Source organism: Phalaenopsis equestris, unplaced genomic scaffold (assembly GCF_001263595.1).
Source record: "Phalaenopsis equestris unplaced genomic scaffold, ASM126359v1 Scaffold000436, whole genome shotgun sequence".
In the NCBI taxonomy this organism is placed as follows: Eukaryota; Viridiplantae; Streptophyta; class Magnoliopsida; order Asparagales; family Orchidaceae; genus Phalaenopsis; species Phalaenopsis equestris.
The window spans coordinates 156,779-179,147 of NW_018164877.1; the positions used below are offsets into that span (position 1 = coordinate 156,779).

The 22,369-nt window shown below is 32.9% G+C and overlaps 1 protein-coding gene across 2 annotated transcripts; it reads right to left on the minus strand.

The window, feature by feature from the left end:
• Positions 1–393: 393 nt before the first annotated feature.
• Positions 394–19,839, minus strand: LOC110027696 (sulfoquinovosyl transferase SQD2-like). 2 transcript variants are annotated; one of them, XM_020729213.1, is made up of 11 exons: positions 19,244–19,839; positions 14,420–14,486; positions 13,860–13,930; positions 13,157–13,274; positions 13,014–13,087; positions 2,433–2,488; positions 2,011–2,094; positions 1,847–1,934; positions 1,463–1,540; positions 1,294–1,350; positions 394–948 (listed from the first exon to the last, which is right to left on the minus strand). In XM_020729213.1, the coding sequence occupies exons 1-11, from the start codon at positions 19,594–19,596 to the stop codon at positions 459–461; spliced, it is 1,536 nt and encodes a 511-aa protein (XP_020584872.1). In that variant the 5' UTR covers positions 19,597–19,839; the 3' UTR covers positions 394–458. The 2 variants fall into 2 exon arrangements, with proteins under 2 accessions (XP_020584872.1, XP_020584873.1); XM_020729214.1 differs by lacking the exon at positions 2,433–2,488 and having other exon boundaries at positions 2,011–2,081.
• Between the last annotated feature and the right edge of the window lie 2,530 nt (positions 19,840–22,369).

Sequence of the window (22,369 nt, forward strand, 5' to 3'; positions counted from 1 at the left end):
TAAATCAGTGTTTTTAAGTATAAAAAATCAGCTCACATGAATTTTAGTCGGTGGAGTTCATAAAAGTGTTTGATTATTCCTCGGTCTCTTTGAATTGGTGTTGAAATAATCCCAATAAATGAAACTATTTCAGCTCATATTAAAAGAGTTTGAAGACTAAATTGATGTTTTTATAAACTCTGAGACTAAAATAACTCCATGTAAAAAATCAAGATTCAATTTTGACACTTTCTCCTTCTTAAAAGTTAAAATGATCGTGTTTTTTATGTGATAAAATTTTGTAGGTATTATTGTAAAAACCAAACTTTAGGTGTTAAGATATGTAAATGCCCCTACAAACAAATGGCATTATAATGATTATTTAAAGACAAAAATATCAGCTTACAGAATTTAAAAAAAAATTCAAAAAAAAAAAAAAAAGAATCCCCTATTTGCCACATCCCTATTTTCTTAAACAATCATCTAAACAAACTTCGGTTAAGTAATCTCCTAAACACCCACCTAACAGGCTTGAGAACCTGTGCCCTGCCTCTGCGCCAGAACCAAATGGCAGCACTGTACTGCACGTCACGAACATTCCTGGTAGCTTCCCTCCAGTCATACTTCTCCATCTCTTCTCTACCAGCCTTGGACATATCCTCCCAAACTTCTTTGTTAGAAATCAAGAGCTCAATCTTGGCAACACAGTCATCCACATCTCCTGGGTTGAAGAGCAAGCTGGTTTTACCATCTTGCTCATCAGGGATAATGTCAATGATTCCACCAGCACGAGCAGCAACTGTAGGAACTCCAGAAGACATTGCCTCGAGAACAACGAGGCCGAGCGTCTCCGACTCGGAGGGCATCACAAACACATCACCACTAGCATAGGCTTCAGTGAGCTCTTTACCTAGGAGTGTCCCTGAGAACACCGCAGGCATCCCTTCAAACATTTTTTCCAGCTCACTTCTGCAAAAGTTTCAATTTTGTTTTGTGCAGTAGTTCAATATATTTATGTAAATTCAAATGAGTGAAGTGCCGAAAAAGTCTCCTAACTGTTTAAATTGGGTTATTTTAACCTCAGAGTTTATAGAAGTGTCAAATTAATCCAACAGTCCCCCTGGAGCACTACTAACCCCAATCTAAAAGATTTGAGGACTAATTTGACACGTTTGTATACTCTAAGACTAATTTGGCACGTATATAGACTCTAGGACTAAAATGTCCACATGTAAAAAGCCAGGGGGCTATTTTAGCACTTTCTCATTCAAAGTTTGTAAAACAAGACAAATTCAATATTTTGTGAGAACTTACCGATATGGTCCATCTCCAACAAATGCAATTCTTGCACCCGGTAGCCGGTCCATCACGCTGTCCATATGTGCAAAATCAGGGAGCAAAAACCTGTAAATATTTTCTAGTGCAATAAAAACTGAAAAAAAAATGCATGTCCAAAAGGAGTAGTGAGTGAACTCATCATCACCGTTTGAGGAAATCCAAGTTCTTCTCCACTCCTAATCGCCCAACATGTATAATTAAAGGCTTTTCGGGTTCACCATCACTACAGAAAATAAGAGGGCCTGAAAACTCATCATATGTTTGTGTGCTAGCAGTGGCTGAACCAGAACTTAAACTTTACATCCCCTTAAAAGATTTTTAAAACTATTATAAATATTTTCATTAAATTAAAAATATAGCTAACATTAAATTATTATTGAGTGTGTAAAATATTCAGTGAGTTATAAATTATTAAAGAGTTTGGCAAAAATTTAGAGGTAGTGAGAGTTTCCTTCAGCCAATCTTTGGTTCCACCACCGTGTGCTAGCGATCTGCATTGCAGAAGAAGCTTCGAATGATGGGAGATTACCTCAGTCTGACTCGCATTTCATGGTTTCGATGTCGAGGATGGAAGCTTTCAGAGTCAACACCCTTCTTCCAAATGCGTATCCTGTTTGCTGAACAGAACATACAGATCATTAATGTCAAATCAGGATAATGTCGAGTGGCAAAGAAGAAAAGCATTAGCTTTACCTGCAGTAACATGAGCAACTTCAAGATCATGACGTATAGCGGCTGATGGAACCAGTGTCAGATCAGCAGCTCTGTGTAGGAACTCTTTACAAAACAATAAAGGAATATTTACACACATACCACTCAATTCCAATATATTTACACATCTAACACCTAAACATCAACTTTTTTACATACATGCCACCATACGCATTCTTAAAAAGGTGTATTTCATTTTTTTAAAGTTAAAATTATGGTATTTTTTATGTGCAATGAAACTTTTGGCTGGTAAGAATGTTGAAGTTAAAATTTTAGGAGTTAGATATGTAAATACATAGGAATTGGGTGGTATGTATGTAAACGCCCCATGATAAATGGATTAAGTTGGGGATACAAAGCTACTATACTTGAACAGCTTGAAGGTAGAAGAGTTGGATTCTTACTAATGATCAGCCACATTGGTTTTACCAGCCAGCTAAATGTGTATCGTGGTATGTAACTGTCAAATCACAATCAAGACATTCATTGGGATACAATACTACCTCAAGTGATATGAGAAAAAATGATGCAAACTATAATTGAGAATTCATCCATGACCCTTTAATAAACATTCATTTAATTTTTATTTTTATTTTTTTCCAGGAATACTTTATCAATCAAACATGGAATTATATAGTTTCGTTCATTGTTCTTCCCTCAATCTGATTATTTTCTAGAAGCATCTAGCAGCTGAGAAAATAATCTGTTACGTGATGAAAAAAGTTTGATGTTATGGAAATATATTGAAGAATTGATGGGATCCTAACTCATGAAAGTTGCAAAGAGATCAAATATTTCCACATAAGTTAAAAAGTTTTCACCATCACTACATAACTAAAACAAACTTACTCCAAATACTAGTGGAAATATAATAATAACCTTACAAATGTATCACAATACTCAATAGGACTCAATTGAGTAATAACATATAAGGGTCTAAAAAAAAGAAAATACATGGAGCTAAATAGAAAATACGTCACAAGATCTCCTAAGTACATAAGAACTAGGCTTGACAAACATCTCTGAAGTCTTTGCTAATGAGATTGAAAACTAACAACATAAATCTAGTTAATAAAAAAATTACTTGTGCTATTACAGAATATACATTAATAATCACAATGATGTAATAAACAAATGTATCAAGAAAAATAAATAAATAACCAAATGTGCCAAGACAATAACAAGATTAAAGGACTAAATGGCAGGGTGGAACCATGGAATAACTTATAATGACTAGAGCCCTGGCAATGGCATGTATGAAGATGCTAGGAAAATATTAAATATCAAAAATAGTTGCTTGATAAGATATGAAATTGAATAGGCTAAAAATGATACAAATTAGTCAAGGGATTAATAATGGATAAAAGTTAACTCAAGAATCTTAGATTAAATCCTCAAGGTCCTTCGGTTGACCTTCATTTATTTTTTTAGCTCTATCTTTTAAAATAATATTTATTAGGCCTTTTTGACGATATGATTATTTTTCACTAATCTCATTTCTCATATTTTTATTCTCTTGTCTTGTTAGTTTCTAGAAATAATAGATAATTGAAGAATTAGATTTGATCATTTTGAATTGCATCAGTTCATTTCTACAATACACCAAAACTCCATAATAATAAAGCATATAGCATCAAACATATAAACTTGAATGACGCATGCCAATAATGTGTTTAATTTTAAAAAAAAAAGAGAAATTAATAAGCACATATGTCTGCATGCATATTCTAAACAATGACTTTAAAGTATATCACACAAATAACTTAATTTAAGCTACATGTACTTTTTATTTTAAAATATATTACATCAATAATCAAGCATATATTGACTTATTTATCAAGAGGGTGATCATATGCACTTTGCATTTTGATTGTAACTTCTCATATAACATCTTGTTTAGAACAAATTTGAATTTTGAAGTTGGCCAAGCAAACAAAAGGGAAGTGACTATCATACTTCCCTTCGGTCTTTATATTTGAATTTTATGTGAGCATTCTTCCAAATAATTTTCTTTATGCGTAGCCCAAAGATCTTAATCCTCCAAATTTTGACTTTACTTTTAAAGCTTGATTTATCTGTCCTGTTCTGAATCAAATCTACCACTCCTTGAAAAATTCTACCATTGGAGTTAAAATTATTTGTAAACTTCTAAAGAATCAACCTACATAAATTACTAATGGTTCGTAAACAAGGTTGAGCTAAGGGAGTTTTTAAGTGCACGACAAAAACCTAGGTTATTGATGGTTCCATTCTGAGATGAATAGTGCTCATTTTATTGCATCATATATTGCTTTCGAAATAAAGGGCGGTTGGTTGGACGTATCCTAAGTGAAAAGTAGAGTGGTTCTTAAATTAAGCATATATTGGCTTATTTAATGAAAGGGTAACCACTTGTACTCGTGCATTTTAATTATAATTTGTCCCGACTACCATGATCATCACATATTTCATTTTCGAAGGAGTTGAATAATCATGCAAGAGGAGAAATTGAATTGATGTCCCTTTAAGTTTTCATGCCCGAATTAAATGCAAAAAATTCAACCATATAACATGCTGGAAAGTGCTAATCTGCATGCTCGATTATGAAGGAATTTATTTCCTTCTCTTAAAATATGTTTCACTAATTTAATTTCCTTCTATTTATATTTCCTACTTCACTATTCTTCACTGTTTGGAGGAATTCCTATTTTTTTTTCTTTCATTATTATTATTATTATTATTATTATTATTATTATTATGTGTCTAGTAATGTGTAATGCAAAAAAGTAAGCACGAAATAAAATTCTTTCCAGATTACAACATGATATATGAGCCTTAAGATCCTCCATTGAGAAACCTATCTTGTTTTTCACTATATAGTTGTTGCTTTGCATTGTCCTATTCTGCTTGAACAAACTGGGATCCATCCTACGCAGTCTGTCGCTTCGATCGACTATTCCACTCTAATCTGTCCTCCATGCTTAAACAAACAACGGAAGTTTCACATTCATCTCTTCTTTTCAAACACTGTGGAACTTCTCGCAAGCAACTATCCTACAGATCCTTGTCTACTCATCTACGCACAAGATCATAATATTTTGTTGGCCAGTTATTCTGCTCGACCAGAATGTCCATTTTGTCATTGGTCCATTCCGCTCGACCAGTTCGAGCATATCACACTTCCTTAATGGCGCCTGCAATCTATTTTTGCAAACAGTTTGAAGGCTTTGATCGATTTTCACATATTGTTTCTTCCACAGATTGTTTCTCACGTCGGTTCGCTAAACAACGAATGAATCAGCCCTATGATTCTTTCCTCAACTGCCCTCCAACAAGTCATACCGTGCCAAACTCGTGAAAATCAAGAGTTGTGTGTCTCCACCTAATTTTTGTTCGCTTGTCCAATCAAACACTTAAACTAAGGATCTTCCTCCCTTCAGTCCATGTTTGTTCATCCATTCGAGCAATCGAACTAAGGGAACTCTCGATTTTGTTCGTGTAGTAGGTCTTCTCGATTTAGGTTTCACAATTTAATCATGGTCAAACACAACATGACCTCACAATCTTCTTCGATAGTCGCCTCTAAATTCAATCATACATCTTCAGTCCATATCGTAGTTAATAACTCCTCTCACATAATCACGAACCATAAAATGCACGGTCATAGTTTCCTTCAATGGTCACAATCCATCTTCAAATACATCTATAACAAATGGAAAGATGGACATCTCACAGGAAGTATTTTGGCTCCAAAAATGACGGATTCAAAGTACCGAGCCTAAAAAACTGACGACCAAAAGATTATGTCATGATTAATAAACTTTATGATGATGGAGGTTGGAAAAAACTTTCTACTATATAAGATAGCTAAAGAGATATGAAAGGTTGCACGTAACACCTACTCTAGCACTGAAATTTGTTCGCAATTATTTGAGATTGAGACCATACAATATGATCTACAACAAGAAGAATTAAGTTTTATCCAATTTTTCAACCCTCTAATATGTTGGTTGCGGTTGGACATGTACGAGATCCATTCCTAGAATTGCCCTAATGGTTTTGCCTTGTATAGGAGAATTATTGAACAAAAAAGAACCATCAAATTTCTCCTTGGCCTCAATAAGAAACTAGATGAAGTTAGAGAGGGGATCATGGGCATTAAAGCCATCCTTACCATTCGGGGAGCCTTTGTAAAAGTTTAAAAGGAGAAGAGCAGAAATAAGTTAATGATAACAGACAATCACACCTTAACATCTGTTGAAGGACCAATAATTTATACTCAAAATTCTTCTTAGAATAACAAGCCCAAAAAAGGACAATAATTATGTTACCATTCTAAGAAACCTGCTAATGTGAAGGAAAAAGTTGAAAATTACACGATAAATCTATAGATTGGAAGCCATCTAATTGAATATATGATTGAGAGGGAGCACCATGCAAATGACGTTATCTCATAAAACAATAATTGAGAATTTAGCATGTTCACAAGGAAACAAATTAATGCATTGCAAAAAATATTTAGAAATAGTTTCAATTCTAGACAAGCATCACAATCCTCTGTTGAGCAACCTATCAGCCTCTTAGGTCACCAAGGTATTTTATCAGATGCTTTTATTGTCCAAACCAATGAATTAAAACATTGGATAGTTGATTTTGGAGCCTCAGACCATATTACACAATGTCTTCAAAAATTATAACTCATATACATTCACTCTGCAATTCAAATAGTTGATGATTCATTCTCACAAGTAGTAGAAACTGGATAAATTGAATTGACAAGGAACTCCAACTCTACTTTGTTCTTTATATTCCAAAATTACATTACAATCTACTCTCAATTATAAACATACCGTGACCTAAACTCTGTAACTAAATTTTCGTCAAATTATTGTGGTTTCCATGTGGTGGATTTGGGGAAGGTGATTGGTAATGTTGAGATGCATTGTATTGTGGTTTGTACTTGTTCAAAGAAAATAACTTCATAGGTAGACAATGTCATTCGTCAAGCTGTATTTTTTAATTCAGTTCAAATTCTGTCAATGTAGTTTCAATTAAAAGTCAAGTCATAATGAGTAATTTTCATCTTAGTCATTCAAATTGTGTGCACATGAAAAAGATGTTTCCACATTTATTTATCATTAAAAGCCTAATATCTATTATTGTGAAACTTATTAAATTGCAAAATATATTAAACATGTATACTCTAAATTGCAATATAAGCCTTCACATCGTTTTTTTGTATTTCGCGCTAATACTTTGGGACCCTCACAAGTGATATATATAAATGGGGAGTGATTGTTTGTATCATTCATAAATGATTACACAAGAATGATATGAATATTATTTATGAAAAATATCTGAAACTGACACCATATTTCTATTATTTCATTCTATGATACTCACTCAAATCCAAAGTAAAATTCAAATTCTTAAAAGTGATAATGCTAAGAAATGTTTTAATTTCATAATTAGTCCTTATCTTTCAAAGCATGATATTATTCATATAAAGTTTTTGTGTGAATAATCGTCAACAAAATGAGATCGTTGAAAAAAAATACACTTGAGGTAGACCATGTCATTATGTTATTTAATCATGTGACTAGACATTTTTGGGGAAAGCCATTTTCATAGTCAAGTAATTCATCAAAAGAATGTTCAGTCAAGTCCTAAAATTTTAAATTTCCCGTAATGTTCTTATGGAATCCATTATTTTTCTTCTGACTTACCTATACAGTTTTTGGTTGTTCTATATTTGCTCACATCCATCAACAACAACACACTAAACTTGATCCCAAGTCTCTCAAATGTATCTTCCTCGGTTATTCATTAAAAAAGAAGTGTTACTTTCCTACCGCTAAGAAATATACCAATGGATGTCACATTCTTTGATAAATTAATCTTATTTTCCCAAATCTAAAATTAAGGTGGAGCATAAGGGACTATCAGATTTGGAATTTTTCCAAAACACTTAGACCATTTTTCCTTTAATTGAACCAAATCCTTTCTCTCAAACAGCTTCACTCTATCACAGAAACAATCACAATTGTCTCTACTCCGCCTCAACATGGCACTAATGATCAGGAATTTTGCATCTACACCAAAAAAGAAGAATCACTGAGCATGTAGAGGACACTATGCAAACATAGAACTCTCAAGAGACAGAACCAAGTCCTCCTGTAAACATAATGGTATAGATTTCTCAACTCATGGCTCTTGCAGCGATGGTTGATGACATTAACCAACTAATTGCACAAATGAAAGCTATCCAAGAGTGCATTTTTCATCCAATTAAAAGATACGTAGCTTCTGAAAGTTGCTACCATCTTATAGAAATTTTGTGACAACCTTGATGGTATGAAGATTTTCAACTCTATCCAAGAGGCTATAAAGATTCCAACATGAAAACAGACAATTGAGAAAGAAATTGAAGCTCTACAAAAGATTAACAATTGGACACTAACAAACTTACCTCATGGAAAAAATCATGTAGGCTACAAATGTATATTCATGGTCGAATACAAAAGAGATGAAAGTATAAAGAGACTTAAAGCTAAATTGTTCCAGAGGGCTTCATGAAGCATGCAAGATTAACTATCAAGAAACATTTATACATGTTGCCAAACTTAATAAAGTTCAGGTCTAACATCTCTTGCAGTAAATCAATATTGGTTTTTATACTAACTTGATGTCAAAAACGTCTTCTTGAATAGCGACCTTGATGAAGAAGTCAGCAGGATTATTTCTTAGGGCTTGAAAAATATATTGAACAACAAGTTAAACTGCAAGTTAAAAAAAAAATTATATGATATGAAACAATCTCCTCTTATTTGGTTTGACATGTTTGCTAAAACAATGATTACAAATGAATATCATTAGTGTCAAGTTGATCATAAATTGTTTGTTAAATCCAATTCTAATTTTTTTTTTCATTATCTGCGTAGATGATATTATCTTGGCAGGTGATGATTCAGAGAAAATTATAAAACTGAAAAGAACGCTTATAGTGGAATTTGAGATCAAGAACATAGGGAATCTTCAATATTTTTTAGAATGGAGATGACTTGATCTAAGGAGTGAATTATCATATCCTAATGTAAGTTTATCATGCCCCAATGTAAATTTATCATATTCCAAAGTAAAATTCAAATTCTTAAAAGTGATAATGCTAAGAAATGTTTTAATTTCATTATTAGTCCTTGTCTTTCAAAGCATGATAATATTCATATAAAGTTTTTGTGTGGATAATCCTCAACAAAATGAGGTCGTTGAAAAAATATACACTTGAGGTGGACCGTGTCATCATGCTGTTTAATCATGTGACTAGACATTTTTGGGGAAAGTCATTTTCAGTCACATAATTCATCAAAAGAATGTTCATTCGAGTCCTAAAATTTTAAATTTCCAGTAATGTTCTCATAGAATCCTACCAACACATCCATTCTTTTTCTTCTGATTTACCGATACAGTTTTTCGTTGTTCTATCTTTGCTCACATCGATCAACAACACCACACTAAACCTGATCCCAAGTCTCTCAAATGCATCTTCCTCGGTTATTCATAAAAAAAAAGTGTTATTTTCCAACCGCTAGAAAATGTACCAATGGATGTTACATTCTTTGAGAATCAATCTTATTTTCCCAAATCTAAAATTCAGGAGGAGCTTGAGGGAATATCAGATTTGGAATTTTTCCAAAACACTCGGATCATTTTTCCTTTAGTTGAACCAAATCCTTTCTCTCAAATAGCTTCACTCTATCATAGAAACAATCCCAATTGTCTCTACTCCACCTCAACATGACACTAATGATCAGGAATTTTTCATCTACACCAAAAAAAGAAGAATCACTGAGCATGTAGAGGACACTATGCAAACATAGGACTCTCAAGAGACAAAACCAAGTCCTCCTGTAAACATAATGGTATAGATTTCTCAACTCATGACTCTTACAGCGATGGTTGATGACTTTAATCAACTAATTGCACAAATGAAAGGTATCCAAGAGTGCATTTGTCATCCAATTAAAAGATATGTAGCTTCTGAAAGTTGCTACCATCTTATAGAAATTTTGTGACAAACCCTGATGGTATGAAGATTTTCAACTCTATTCAAGAGGCTCTAAAGATTCCAACATGGAAACAGACAATTGAGGAAGAAATTGGAGCTCTACAAAAGATTAACAAATGGACACTAACAAACTTACCTCATGGAAAAAATCATGTAGGCTACAAATGTATATTCATGGTCGAATACAAAAGAGATGAAAGTGTAAAGAGATTTAAAGCTAAATTGTTTCCCAAAGTCATGCAAAATTGGCTATCAAAAAACATTCATACATGTTGCCAAACTTAATAAAGTTCAGGTCTAAATCTCTTGCAGTAAATAAATATTGGCCTTTATACTAACTTGATGTCAAAAATGTCTTCTTGAATAGTGACCTTGATGAAGAAGTCTACAGGATTATATCTTAGGGATTGAAAAATATATTGAACAAGAAGTTAAATTGCAAGATAAAAAAATCTTTATATGATATGAAACAATCTCGTATTTGGTTTGACGTGTTTGCTAAAACAGTGATTACAAATGAATATCATTAGTGTCAAGTTGATCATACATTGTTCGTTAAATCCAATTCTAAAGATTTTTTTTTTCATTATCTGCGTAGATGATATTATCTTGGCAGGTGATGATTCAAAGAAAATTATAAAACTAAAAAGAATGCTTGCAGCAGAATTTGAGATCAAGAACATAGGGAATCTTTTATATTTTTTAGAATGGAGATGACTTGATCTAAGGAGTGTAAACTTGTTTAGAATCTTTGATATCATATCTCAATGTACATCTTAAACCTGTTAAGTGAAACTGACATGTTTGGGTGTAAACTTGCTGACACACCCATGGATTCTAACAAAATCGTAAACAAAAATGAAGAAAGTAGTCTATTTGACAAAGATATCAAAAACTTATGGGCAAACTACTTTACCTATCACTCACAAAACCTGATATTGTATAATTAGCAAATATAGTAAGACCACACATGAAGAGGGTCATTTGAAAGTAGTGACCAGAATCGTGAGATATTTGATGATAACCCATGGATACGGTTTACTCTTCAAAAGAAGAGCAAAATTGTGAGATTGAAGTTTGCACAAATGCTAGCTATGCATCATGACAGAACATAACACATCAAGATTGATCGGCATCTCATCTCAGAAAAGGTAAACATTAATTTGTTGATATTTTCACCAAAGCACTACCAATAGCCAATCATGATATATTGAATTTCAAGCTTGATTTGTATAATACAACAATCCAACTTGAGGGTGACTAGACGAAGCTTCAATCCACATGCTTGATTCGGAAGGAATTTGTTTCCTCTCGGAATATATTTCACTAATTGTAATTCCTTTTACTTATATTTCTTATTGTTATATTCTTTCCTATCTGGAAGGATTTCTATTTTGTTTCTTTTCATAATTATATATTTGTAGTAAAATATAATGCAAAATTATAAACGAGAAACAAAATTCTTTTCGAATTACTACATAACCCTAAGATCTAAAACCTAATATTTTTTGCTTGATTTTAAAAGGTTGATTTCACCTTCTTCTTTTGCATCAACAAGTGTACATCCAAATTTTCTAGTTTTTTCCCACCTAGACATTCAAGTGGGTCTCTTAGTGTTCTAGTTACCAGGTATATTTTGCCCATCAATCCATAGGCAAAATGCTAATGAGAATTTAAGCTTAGTACTCATTAGTTTTCATTGAGTTTTCAAAAAAGTATGAAATAAAAAAGGGTTTAGGGCTTTTAGGATTTAAGATTTAGAGTTTAGGGTTAGAGTCTAGGGTTGTCTGTGATTATTGTGTTAGGCAAATCATGAATTGTAACTCTGTTTGGGAAAAAAAAAATTGTACCATATATTGTATCATTGATTTTGTTGCAAGATAGAAATAAAACCTCTTGCAAAATCTAACAATTACAGTAAAAAAGTTATAAAACTCTCTGATGTTTAGGTACTCTTTAAAGAGGGCCAATAGAACATATTCTCTATCAAGCTTATGGCCTTTTCGTTGCAGTCTCCTTCAATCCCTGTAGAATGCAATTCTATGATGAGAGTCTTTAGATGACGTGCTAGGAATGCATTGTTAATTCCCTCTACAGATATGAATCTATAATTACAATAATAATAATAATAATAATAAACTCATCAAAGTTATAGGCTTGTTCTTGTGCTCATGAAATATGATGCCGGTCATAATTGATAAGGATTTGAAATTTTGAAAACTAATACTAAAGAAAGTGATTATCAATGCACCTTCGGATAAAAACATCAACTAGTTTGCTCACATCAGAGATGCATTTACAAATAAATGAATAACCTCGTAGAAACTCAACTCATTTTACAAGTTTGTGAAACGCAATTTCAAAGTATTAATAAACTTTGTGACAAGATGGTCATAACGCAAGATGAATTAATTCCTAATGCCTCCAATTCCTAATAGACTAAATGATGACATCATAGGTACAATATCTCAATCTTACATTATTCAGGCATTCGCTAAATAAGGCTACAATATTATTTTCCTAACTCCTTATGCCTCCAATATCTACTTCAAAGCATCACATATGATCTTAAATGCTTTAATGAAATCATGTCATCTAAGAAATGGACATAAATCGCCAGGATTTTTTTATGTTCAAACGCCTTTCTTGCATAATCAGTACAAACACCAATGACCAGCCACCACTTATCCTATTGAAAGTTGAGGGAAAATGAATAATTAATAATATCATGTTTATGATATATCAGAAATATGGTATTATTAGTAATAAGTTTACTCAGGCACCGTCGAAGGAGATCTATGCTCATTAATCCTCTACGAAGTTACACAAAAACATTTATGATATATCAGAAAATTAAAATAATATAGATTTACAAACTTCACCAAACAAGGAGCTGACACAATTCAACATGAGAAAGACTAAAGCACATAACACTACTTACATTGGTACATGCGTATGATACGACATTACTATAGGAACGCAAAGCATTTTAGCGATTGCAAGTGCACCAAAAACCTGAAAACAAAATAAAATGTCATAAATGGCAAAGTTAACATGCGCAATTTCTAAAAATACTTCAATTACCATGACTCCTGGAGAGGAAGCATGTATTATGTCCGGCTTGAACCTTGCCACAGCTGTAATTATTCTAGGACTAAGGGCAAGTGAAAGAGGTACGTCTTTGTACCATGGACAGGGAAAGCTGGCAAAACAATAATCGTTAATGGATACGAGAAATGTCCAAAAATTTACCCTACAGGCCAATTAATTTTTGTGTTGGTTTAGCAATCTTAACATTTAATTTTTTGGGTTTGATTCGGGTTAACTAGCTAACCCGAAATTAACCCACTAAACCGAAAATGATTTGAAATGAACCCACCAACCCAAAATTGGCCTGAGGTTAACTCAAATTTAACTCAAAATCGTTTATGTTAAACATGTTATACAAGTCAGATTCAGGTCGGCAGTTCGAAGGCACGTCAGGGTCAGGTCAATTTTAGATCAGTACCCAGCCCATGAACCCAATTTGACATCCCTAGTAAATATGTGTGGAGTAATTGCTATTTTTTCAATCAAATAGTAGTATATTCAGAGCAAAAGCATTGACAAATTACACATCCAGTTAAAAAAAAATCTCTCAAATATGAAATGTCTTCCAAAGAAAAATTGTAAAAAAAAAAAAGTAATAAAAAGTTTAGCATGAAATGAAGTTATCAGCTTTGTCATTGTAACAGATGTCTCGTCATAAATAGCAAATAGCATGCAGAAAACAGGATAATGCTGTTACCTAAGAGAACCAATACATTTTGCACCATAAAATTCCTCAGGAACTCCTTCATGGGTCGTCACAACCATGACCTAGCCCAAATAAGAGAAGGCTGTATCAAGTACAATTTCCAGCTGATTCAGAACTGTCAGAATTTGATAAGATAGGCAATAGCATGCCTATTTTCTAGGTTTGAAAAAGAAACATTTCATTTCCATAATATTAAGCAAGTTTAATGTTTGGAAAAGACTAGGATGTAAGTGAGTTTGAGCAAGTCACTTCTAACAATTTTTGCAGCGTTCTTTGGCACTATCATACTATTAAAAATTCAACTTCTGCGCATTTAAAAAAGAAATAAAAGTAGGATAAGAGCCTCAATTGCAGAAAGCTTGTAAATACCCATGCAAACAGTAGGTTGGATGGGTCAACTTCCAAATTTCCAATTTCAAAACTATTTAAGTTCTCATGATTATTTTGGATCCTTCATCAGGAAAACACATAAAAAACAAGAAGATTCTTCTAATGGGAATCCATTTAGAGTTGCAACAAAAATTAACAAAAAAAAATTCAAATATGATCACCTCATCTCCCATTTCTCGGAGATGCTTGATGAAATTCTGGAAGCGGTTTTTATAACCAGAAACATACCTGCAAAGCAAATGTTCATCTAAATCTAAGTAATGCAGAATTTCAATTTACAGAGGAAAAGTAGGAGTATCCAACTAAATAACAAACTAACCAACAAAGAGAAAAGAATAAAATAAAAGCATTTAACATTTCAGCTCTTGCTTATTAAAGAGATTAAATTGATGGGAATTGATGGGGGTTTGGCTTCTTTAACATTTCAGCTCTTGCTTATTAAAGAGATTAACTCTTCTTTCTCATGTGAGGTTGCTCATGCCGAACAAAAAGGTTTGTTCATTGTCTAAGAAAAGATCCAAAAGATTTCTCAACCAAAATAGATATTATCTTGTTTGTGTTTTTAGTTTAATGTTATGCAGATAATCGTATAATTTAAATAATTATGTTTCGTCCTATTGGTGATCAATTTTTACATTCATTTTCTCTATTTGTGCTTAAGAAAAGTTTTAACGTAAAAAAAATTATTTTGCTTCCATCCTTCAACTTTCTATCAAAAACATTATGATTTGTAATGAATTAATATTAAAACTAGATTCAAGTGACAAAATAGGACCCTAATTATTTACATAGGGACATTTTAGTCTCAGAATCTATAAAAGTGTCAAATTACTAATCAGAATCTTTTAATATAGGCTAAAATAATCCCAAGGGTAACTATTTTAGCCCTTTTAAGAGATTATGGGACTAAATGACATTTTGATAGACTCTGGGACTAAAATAACCCCCTAAAAAAAATCAATATGCGAATTTGACATTTCTCGTATTGGGAGGAAATAAAGCTATTTCTAGAGTGCTGAAGATTGCCAAAAGCATTTACTACCGCTATCAAAGAAGAGATTATTAGAATTAAAGAAATGGAGGGTGGTTGTCAATAATGGAACGTGAAGACTAGTACACAAGGCTGGTGATTGGGCAACTGAAATGTCTAGTACTAATACCAGAGTGGCGGCTTGCTCTTGGGAGACTTAAGGTTTAGTGTGTTCTAAGCTATAATTGCAATAGGCTAGTTCATAATCAACTTGTTGAACTCAATCCAACAAGCCATAATGACTTGATTAATTTGACACAAGGAAATAGATATGTAGATTAGTTTCTTGATTCTCTTGTCCCTTCAGAGAAGTAAAAACTGACAAAAAAAGAAAGTCTCAAAAAGCCTAATTCAATCCAAATGACCTGAATTTCAACTAGAGTACCTTTACCTGCTGCTATCAAAGAAGAGATTATTAGAATCAAAGAAATGGATGGTGGTTGTCAATATTGGAACGTGAAGACTAGTACACAAGGCTGGTGATTGGGCGACTGAAATGTCTAGTACTAATAACAGAGTGGCGGCTTGCTCTTGGGAGACTTAAGGTTTAGTGTGTTCTAAGCTATAATTGCAATAGGCTAGTTCATAATTAACTTGTTGAACTCAATCCAACAAGCCATAATGCTTGATTAATTTGACACAAAGAAATAGATATGTAGATTAGTTTCTTGATTCTCTTGTCCCTTCAGAGAAGTAAAAACTGACAAAAAATGAAAGTCACAAAAAGCCTAATTCAATCCAAATGACCTGAATTTCAACTAGAGTACCTTTACTTAATGCATAGATCTTTGGCACAAATAGACACCTTTGTATTAAGGTACATAAATATGAGGTTTGTGATTAACATTTAGACTTTTTGTTGTATGGATTTCAATTTCTCTTCTTTTGTCCTACGAGTGTCTCTTAATTCCCATATCAAGACGAATGAAATTGGAGGCCTATCAAGCTACATTGTTGTAGGTGACTTGGCAGCAAATATAGGGAGGCTTCTATGTGGAGGGTTTCTTTGGTTATGTGATATGAAAGTCTTGGGTGTTATAAATGTAATGTAAAAAGTAAAGTTTAGGTATAAATGTAAAAAGTAAAGTTTAGGTGTAGATATGTAAATGCATTGAAACTGAGCAGATATGTAAATGCATTGAAACTGAAAGTTCTTGCTATGGGTTGTCCACTTTCCCTTCAAAACATAGTTACTGCTGGCATAGTGAGGTGTTAATGAATGATACACAAGCTCTTCTGTTTGATATATCCAATAGCATGAGCTCATCTTTGCCACTTTATGCTCTTAAAGATTTTCCAAACGCAGTTAAGTACTAGCAATTTATTTTGATTCATGATGACTGATTTGGTTTTCTTTTTCCTTTCTTAATGTCTTGAATAATTTTTTTATATATATATAAATAAGTTTAATATGTTTGTCACATTTGTTGCCAAGGTTTTGGGTTTGATCATCATTTATATCATTATAATTTCCATCTTTTGGACTTAAGAACCTCTACCTCGATGCCCAAACTATCTTATTATTGATTATGGGCTAGTGGATTAAACTTTTTTTTCCATTGTTAGTTATATTTAAATTTTAACCTGCAGCCTTGACCTTATTGAACAATTTTTTTATCATAGAGCATTTATAGACTTTTTGGTGTTAAACTTATGAATTATCATTCTTTTCTCGTTCTTGTTGAGTGTTTCATCTGGTGTTAAACTTCTTTTTTCGTTCTTTATTTGTTCTCGTTCTTACAAACAGCTTCACCAAACAGATGCAGAATGGTCATTTATCCAACAACAGTTGTCAATAAGTTGTTCTGAATAAGCTCCCCCAAAACAACAAGTCAGTTTATCCTGATAATCTACAGATTATATAATCTGTTTATCATCAGATTATAAATAATCTACAGCTGCCCCAAACAGACCCTTGGTGGGATAAAGGCTTATTGTTGTTGTTATGGATTTGCTTGTGAGCTTAAGCTAAGTTTAGATTTATTTCGAGCTATTTTATTGTTGTATGAGACCTCATGCTTGTAAAGTCAAATTTCATTATATAGTTGTATTCAAAGAGAAAAATGAATCATCAATTTTAAGTCGTCGCTTTGTATAGAAGTTGAAATTGTATTTATGATATGAGATCATCATTTGAGAGAGACATTAGGATTTAACTACAAAGTCAAAATTTAGTAGCAAGTAAAACTCCATTGGAAATTCGCCATGTATTGCAAAGTCAACTTTTGATTGTGACGTCAGCATTGGCCATGTCAAACATGGTGCTTGAACTTTTTGAGACATGTCATGAAGTCAAATCTCACTTACGCGTTGTACAGTAGCCGAAGAGATTTAAGTTAGTATGATTTAGTAAATTCTATAAATATGGATTTAGTAAATCCTGAAAATGCTAAATCCAAAAACTGTATGACAAAGAATTTAGTGTATCGTGTGAAACTATTTAGCAATTTCTATGTTACATATGTTAGACTTCAACAACAAATCACACAGGGTTTAACAAATCCTATAAATTCAACTACTTAAAGCATTCCAAAATAGCCAAAATCTGCTAGCTTCTTAAATTGAATTAATATATCATTTTAATTTATGATTATTAATAATTATATATTTACTAACCTAATTAATTATTAATAAAAAAAATTTATTATATTAATTATTAAATAGAAGTTTAACATTTATAAAAAAATAATAAATTAGTCATTAATTATATTACTTAATAATTACTTATTATCTAATTGTAAATTATTTTTTTATTAACTAATAATTAAATAACAAGTATAAATTTATTTAATTATAATCAATCTGATAATATTTTCATTAATTATTAATTATTAAGCAATTGATTAATAAAATTAGCTTAAATAAAATTAAATTAATACCAAAAACCTAATATGTGGAAACTCTCCTTGCATCATTCCTCTCTCGCCTAAACCCTAAACACAGTCGCAATTGGAGCTAGCTGGACAACAAGATCTTGGCTTGCAGAGACCTAAAACTCTCATTTTTTCTCCTCCTTCCGCTCCTCTCCCACTTGAAACCATCAACATAGGTAACATTATACTAAATGCACCAATTCACGGGATTTAGTAACTTCGGGACTTAAGGCCGAAATTCGTGAAATCTGGATTTATCAAATCCGAAGCTTTATTTTGTCCAAAATGACTGTCTGGCAAGATTTCGGTTATATCCAGCTTAAATACTGCTCTAAATCTATTACATGACAAGCCCTTAGAGATTTGTCCGTAAAACAACTACGATAGAGACCTTCGCAAAATAATCATGCTACAATGCCACGCAAGTGAAATATTTCATACTAGCAAGCTATATAGCAAATGAGATTGGCTTGTGGTCTACTGCTAGTAAGAAACTTCAAGCAAGTTTTAGAATGAAAGAAAGTACCCTTGATGGGTTTTTTTTGTTGAGAACAGCTAATCGGATGTTGAGTGCCCCAGCTCTTGGGTAACTAGACTTGGTGAATAGATGATATTAATAGCTTAGTACTGAGGGTTGAGTGAGGGCTAGCACATGGATGACTTGATTAGATTTAAATTTAGGCAACTTGAGGCATTGAAAACTTTATATTTGGTGAATTTCTAGTTACATGCAATTTGGGCTACTTCGCAATCAATGACTGATCTAGAATCTTATTATGACGATCAGGCTGACTTGGATGAACATGATGAGCATACATCAACCTTGATTTCAGTATTAATTTTTTTTATCGTTTAATTTTAATCATGAAAAAAAAAGTTATCAAATTTGCCTGACAATAAATATCATGGATGTCATTCATAAAATTGTTATCAAAGTACGTTAAAGATCCAAGAATGTGTCCGGCTATAAGAACAAGACATTGTGTAATAAACGGGGCAATTCAGACAACTCTTAATTCAAAATCAACTCCATAGACATTAAACGAATTAGAATTAAGGGGGGAAAAGGTTAGAGTTTTTACGCGAAGGGGGAAGGCTCAACGAAGAGAGCAATCCTTCGAGGTTTTGAGACTGGCTCGCACTGCACATCCTCCAATATCGGCATCATCGCGCGCTCTTGCCAAACTTCGTCCTGAGTCGCCGTACAACACCCTGCGCAGAGAGCCGCCTGCTTCGCTCCGTGCAATGGTAGGCACGAATCAAAGGAGACGCATGGGCAAAGAGCGCTTTTGGTAGAGAGAACGGGCATAAGAGAAGAAAAGGAAGAGAAGGAAGCGGATGACGATACGGGAAGAAAGAATTTGGGTAATGATGCGACGCAAATGCCTTGGAAAAGTTTAAAAGAAGGACTCAAGGAAGGGGAGAAGAGATTCATTAGGGTTCGAAGAGGATCTTCGCATGGGATTGCGCAGAGAAGAAGAAGAAATCAGACACTTCGGGGGAAACACGGAGAAAAGCTACAATGCGCTGGTGACCGCCTCCCCCGCGAGCACGAATGTTTATCTTCTTCGAGGCTTCTCGAAGAAGAAGCGGCGGCATATCATGCAGTGAGAGAACACTATGCCGGCATATTCCCTTTCACAATGTAAAAAATTGTTTCTAGGACAATTTACATTCATACAACACAACTCTTTATGTATTTACATGTCTTTTATGCATTTACATATCTAACATCCTAAATTTGATATTTATGTTTATAAAAGCTTGGTGTTATCAACTGAAGCAAGAAAATTAGTATTTTGAAAAGATAGGGCTTAGTGTTGTAGTGCAGAGTTGAGTCCCAATAATATTTTTTGTGATGTTTACTTTTATTTGTAGCCTCATTCGTGGATGTTAATAATTTTTTGGATGTGTTATGGTAAATAGTAAATATAGGATTTTTTTTTCTATTTCTTTTGTATTGAGTCTGGTATTAGGAGTAGATCTTTGTTGGTTGGTTACAGTAATTCAGACCGTCTGAAGTGGGGCTCAAAAGATGATGGAGCTATGACAACCCTCAACACGTCAATAGAGTAAGGAAGAACCCTAACATGACGGCGCAACGATGATGAATCTCGAGTCAAAAATGAGGATGAATCTAAAGTCAAGCCAGAGACATGGATGAACCTCAACTCAAGCCAAAGACGAAAATGAGTATCAACTCAAGCTAAAGACGGAGATGAACCTCAACTCAATGCAAATATGGGGATGAACCTCAACTCAAATCAAAGCCTAAATGATGAACCCCAAAGCACCAAAATACGAACTCAGCTCAACAATAGAACCAAGCAAACAGACGAGTTTCTCTTAGGTCTGGGTTGGGCGACCCACTTTTTCTTTTTCTTTTACGTGTGTTACTGTGCACGCCTGCAACTGCCTTTATTGATTTATTATTTTACTCGTGTTGTCTCGGCTTTTTCTACAAATGTGATTGCTCTTGCTTGTGCTTGCTTAGAAATTTGGTTTTTTATAGTTTTGTTGTCGATGTGTTTTGCTCAACTTGAATTATCCGTGCTAGGCACTTGAGAAATATATTTTATATCAAATCAACTTCATACAAAAATAAAGCTTAAACATTAAAATGAGGTAATAGACTTTACATTTTAGAAAATTATTGCATACAGATAACAAAAAAAAAGAATATTTAATCATTAACCCCTCGATTTATTAATTGAATTAACAGATCAACATTGGGCATACATGTGCATATAACCTCTTTTATTTATCTTCATACTCTCACTCATTACTCTAAGAGGGAGAATATAACCAGTGAGGATCGCCGCTCTTGTAGAGTGAGTTCGCATTTGCACACTCTTCTTGACCTTAAAATTAATCTTTCATGCATGGATCATATACACAACTTACTTGACACTTGACACTCGACAATAAAACATGAACAAGATGAGTTCATTTAGTATAAACATGATAATAAACTTTATAATTTTAAATAATAAAATTAATTCTGCATTATCTTCGAGAATTTGCATAGCAGTCATATTTCTTGCATCTTGATTTTTATAAGCAAGCTATAAGACTCGCTTCATCTGAAAAAAAAAAAACAACTTGTCATATTCGACATTGTATAAGACAAGACATGTAAGATTTATGATGTTGTGTAGGTTTAGCTAATTGTTCTATCCACGTAGGGATATAAGTCCGATTGAGTCGGGCTTGCTTTAGGAGTTTGTGAGGTTGGGTTATAAGTCATTGTTTGTTCGCAATTCTATTAGACTAGGTTCCATATTTTCTTCGTTCGATTGACCTAATCTCCTGTCTTAAGATTTTGAGGATGTATGTCTCGCCGCGACATAAATCCTCACCCCCGTCGTCTATTTATGATCTAATATGATAGGATATAAGTCATAAGCTTTTAATAAAATGTCAACAAATATTAAATCTTTTTAATTTCAAAATTACTAATACCTAATTATATGATAGTAGAAGCGTCACTGAGTTTCTTAGCATGTGGAAACTTCCTACTTTTTCTCCTTTGGATCTTGATAAGAAATGTTCCTTATTAATATTCCATGTTTGAAATTTCAAATAAGTAATCATGAAAAGCTAAAACTTGAAAATCTTGAAGGCTAGATCTCAACCATAATTGAGAGTATTTTTAAAGGATTTCATCTCTTAATATAAAATTAGCTATATGGATTTCCTCCTTACGGGAAGCGTTGCAATCAGATTAATGTAAATCTTATGTAGTATTCAAATTAGATAGAAGAAAATGTTTTGTTAGTTTAAATATAAACCCATCGAACTATTGAATAATATACTTTATTCAAATAATTGAATCCATAAAAAAATTATATTTCTATCTCTTCATGTAGTATATTACTTCTGATGTTATATTTGATTATCTAAATAAAGTAAAAGATTCAAAGATATGTATGTTGGACAAAAAAACCAACACTTGACTATGAAAATTTACTACCACACCATTGTATGATTAAAATTATAATTTTTTATTTGATTAACATAGAATTTCTCTTATAATAAAGTTGACTCACCCTACAATAAGTATTATTAAGCATATCTACACATAGGGGTGCGAGCTATTCGATTTAGAGCCGATCCAGTGCCTACTCGAAATTGGATTTAAATATCTTTGAACCAGTTGAAATCGAATTGTGGATCGATCCAGTAAAATTTGATCTGATCCAGTGTTG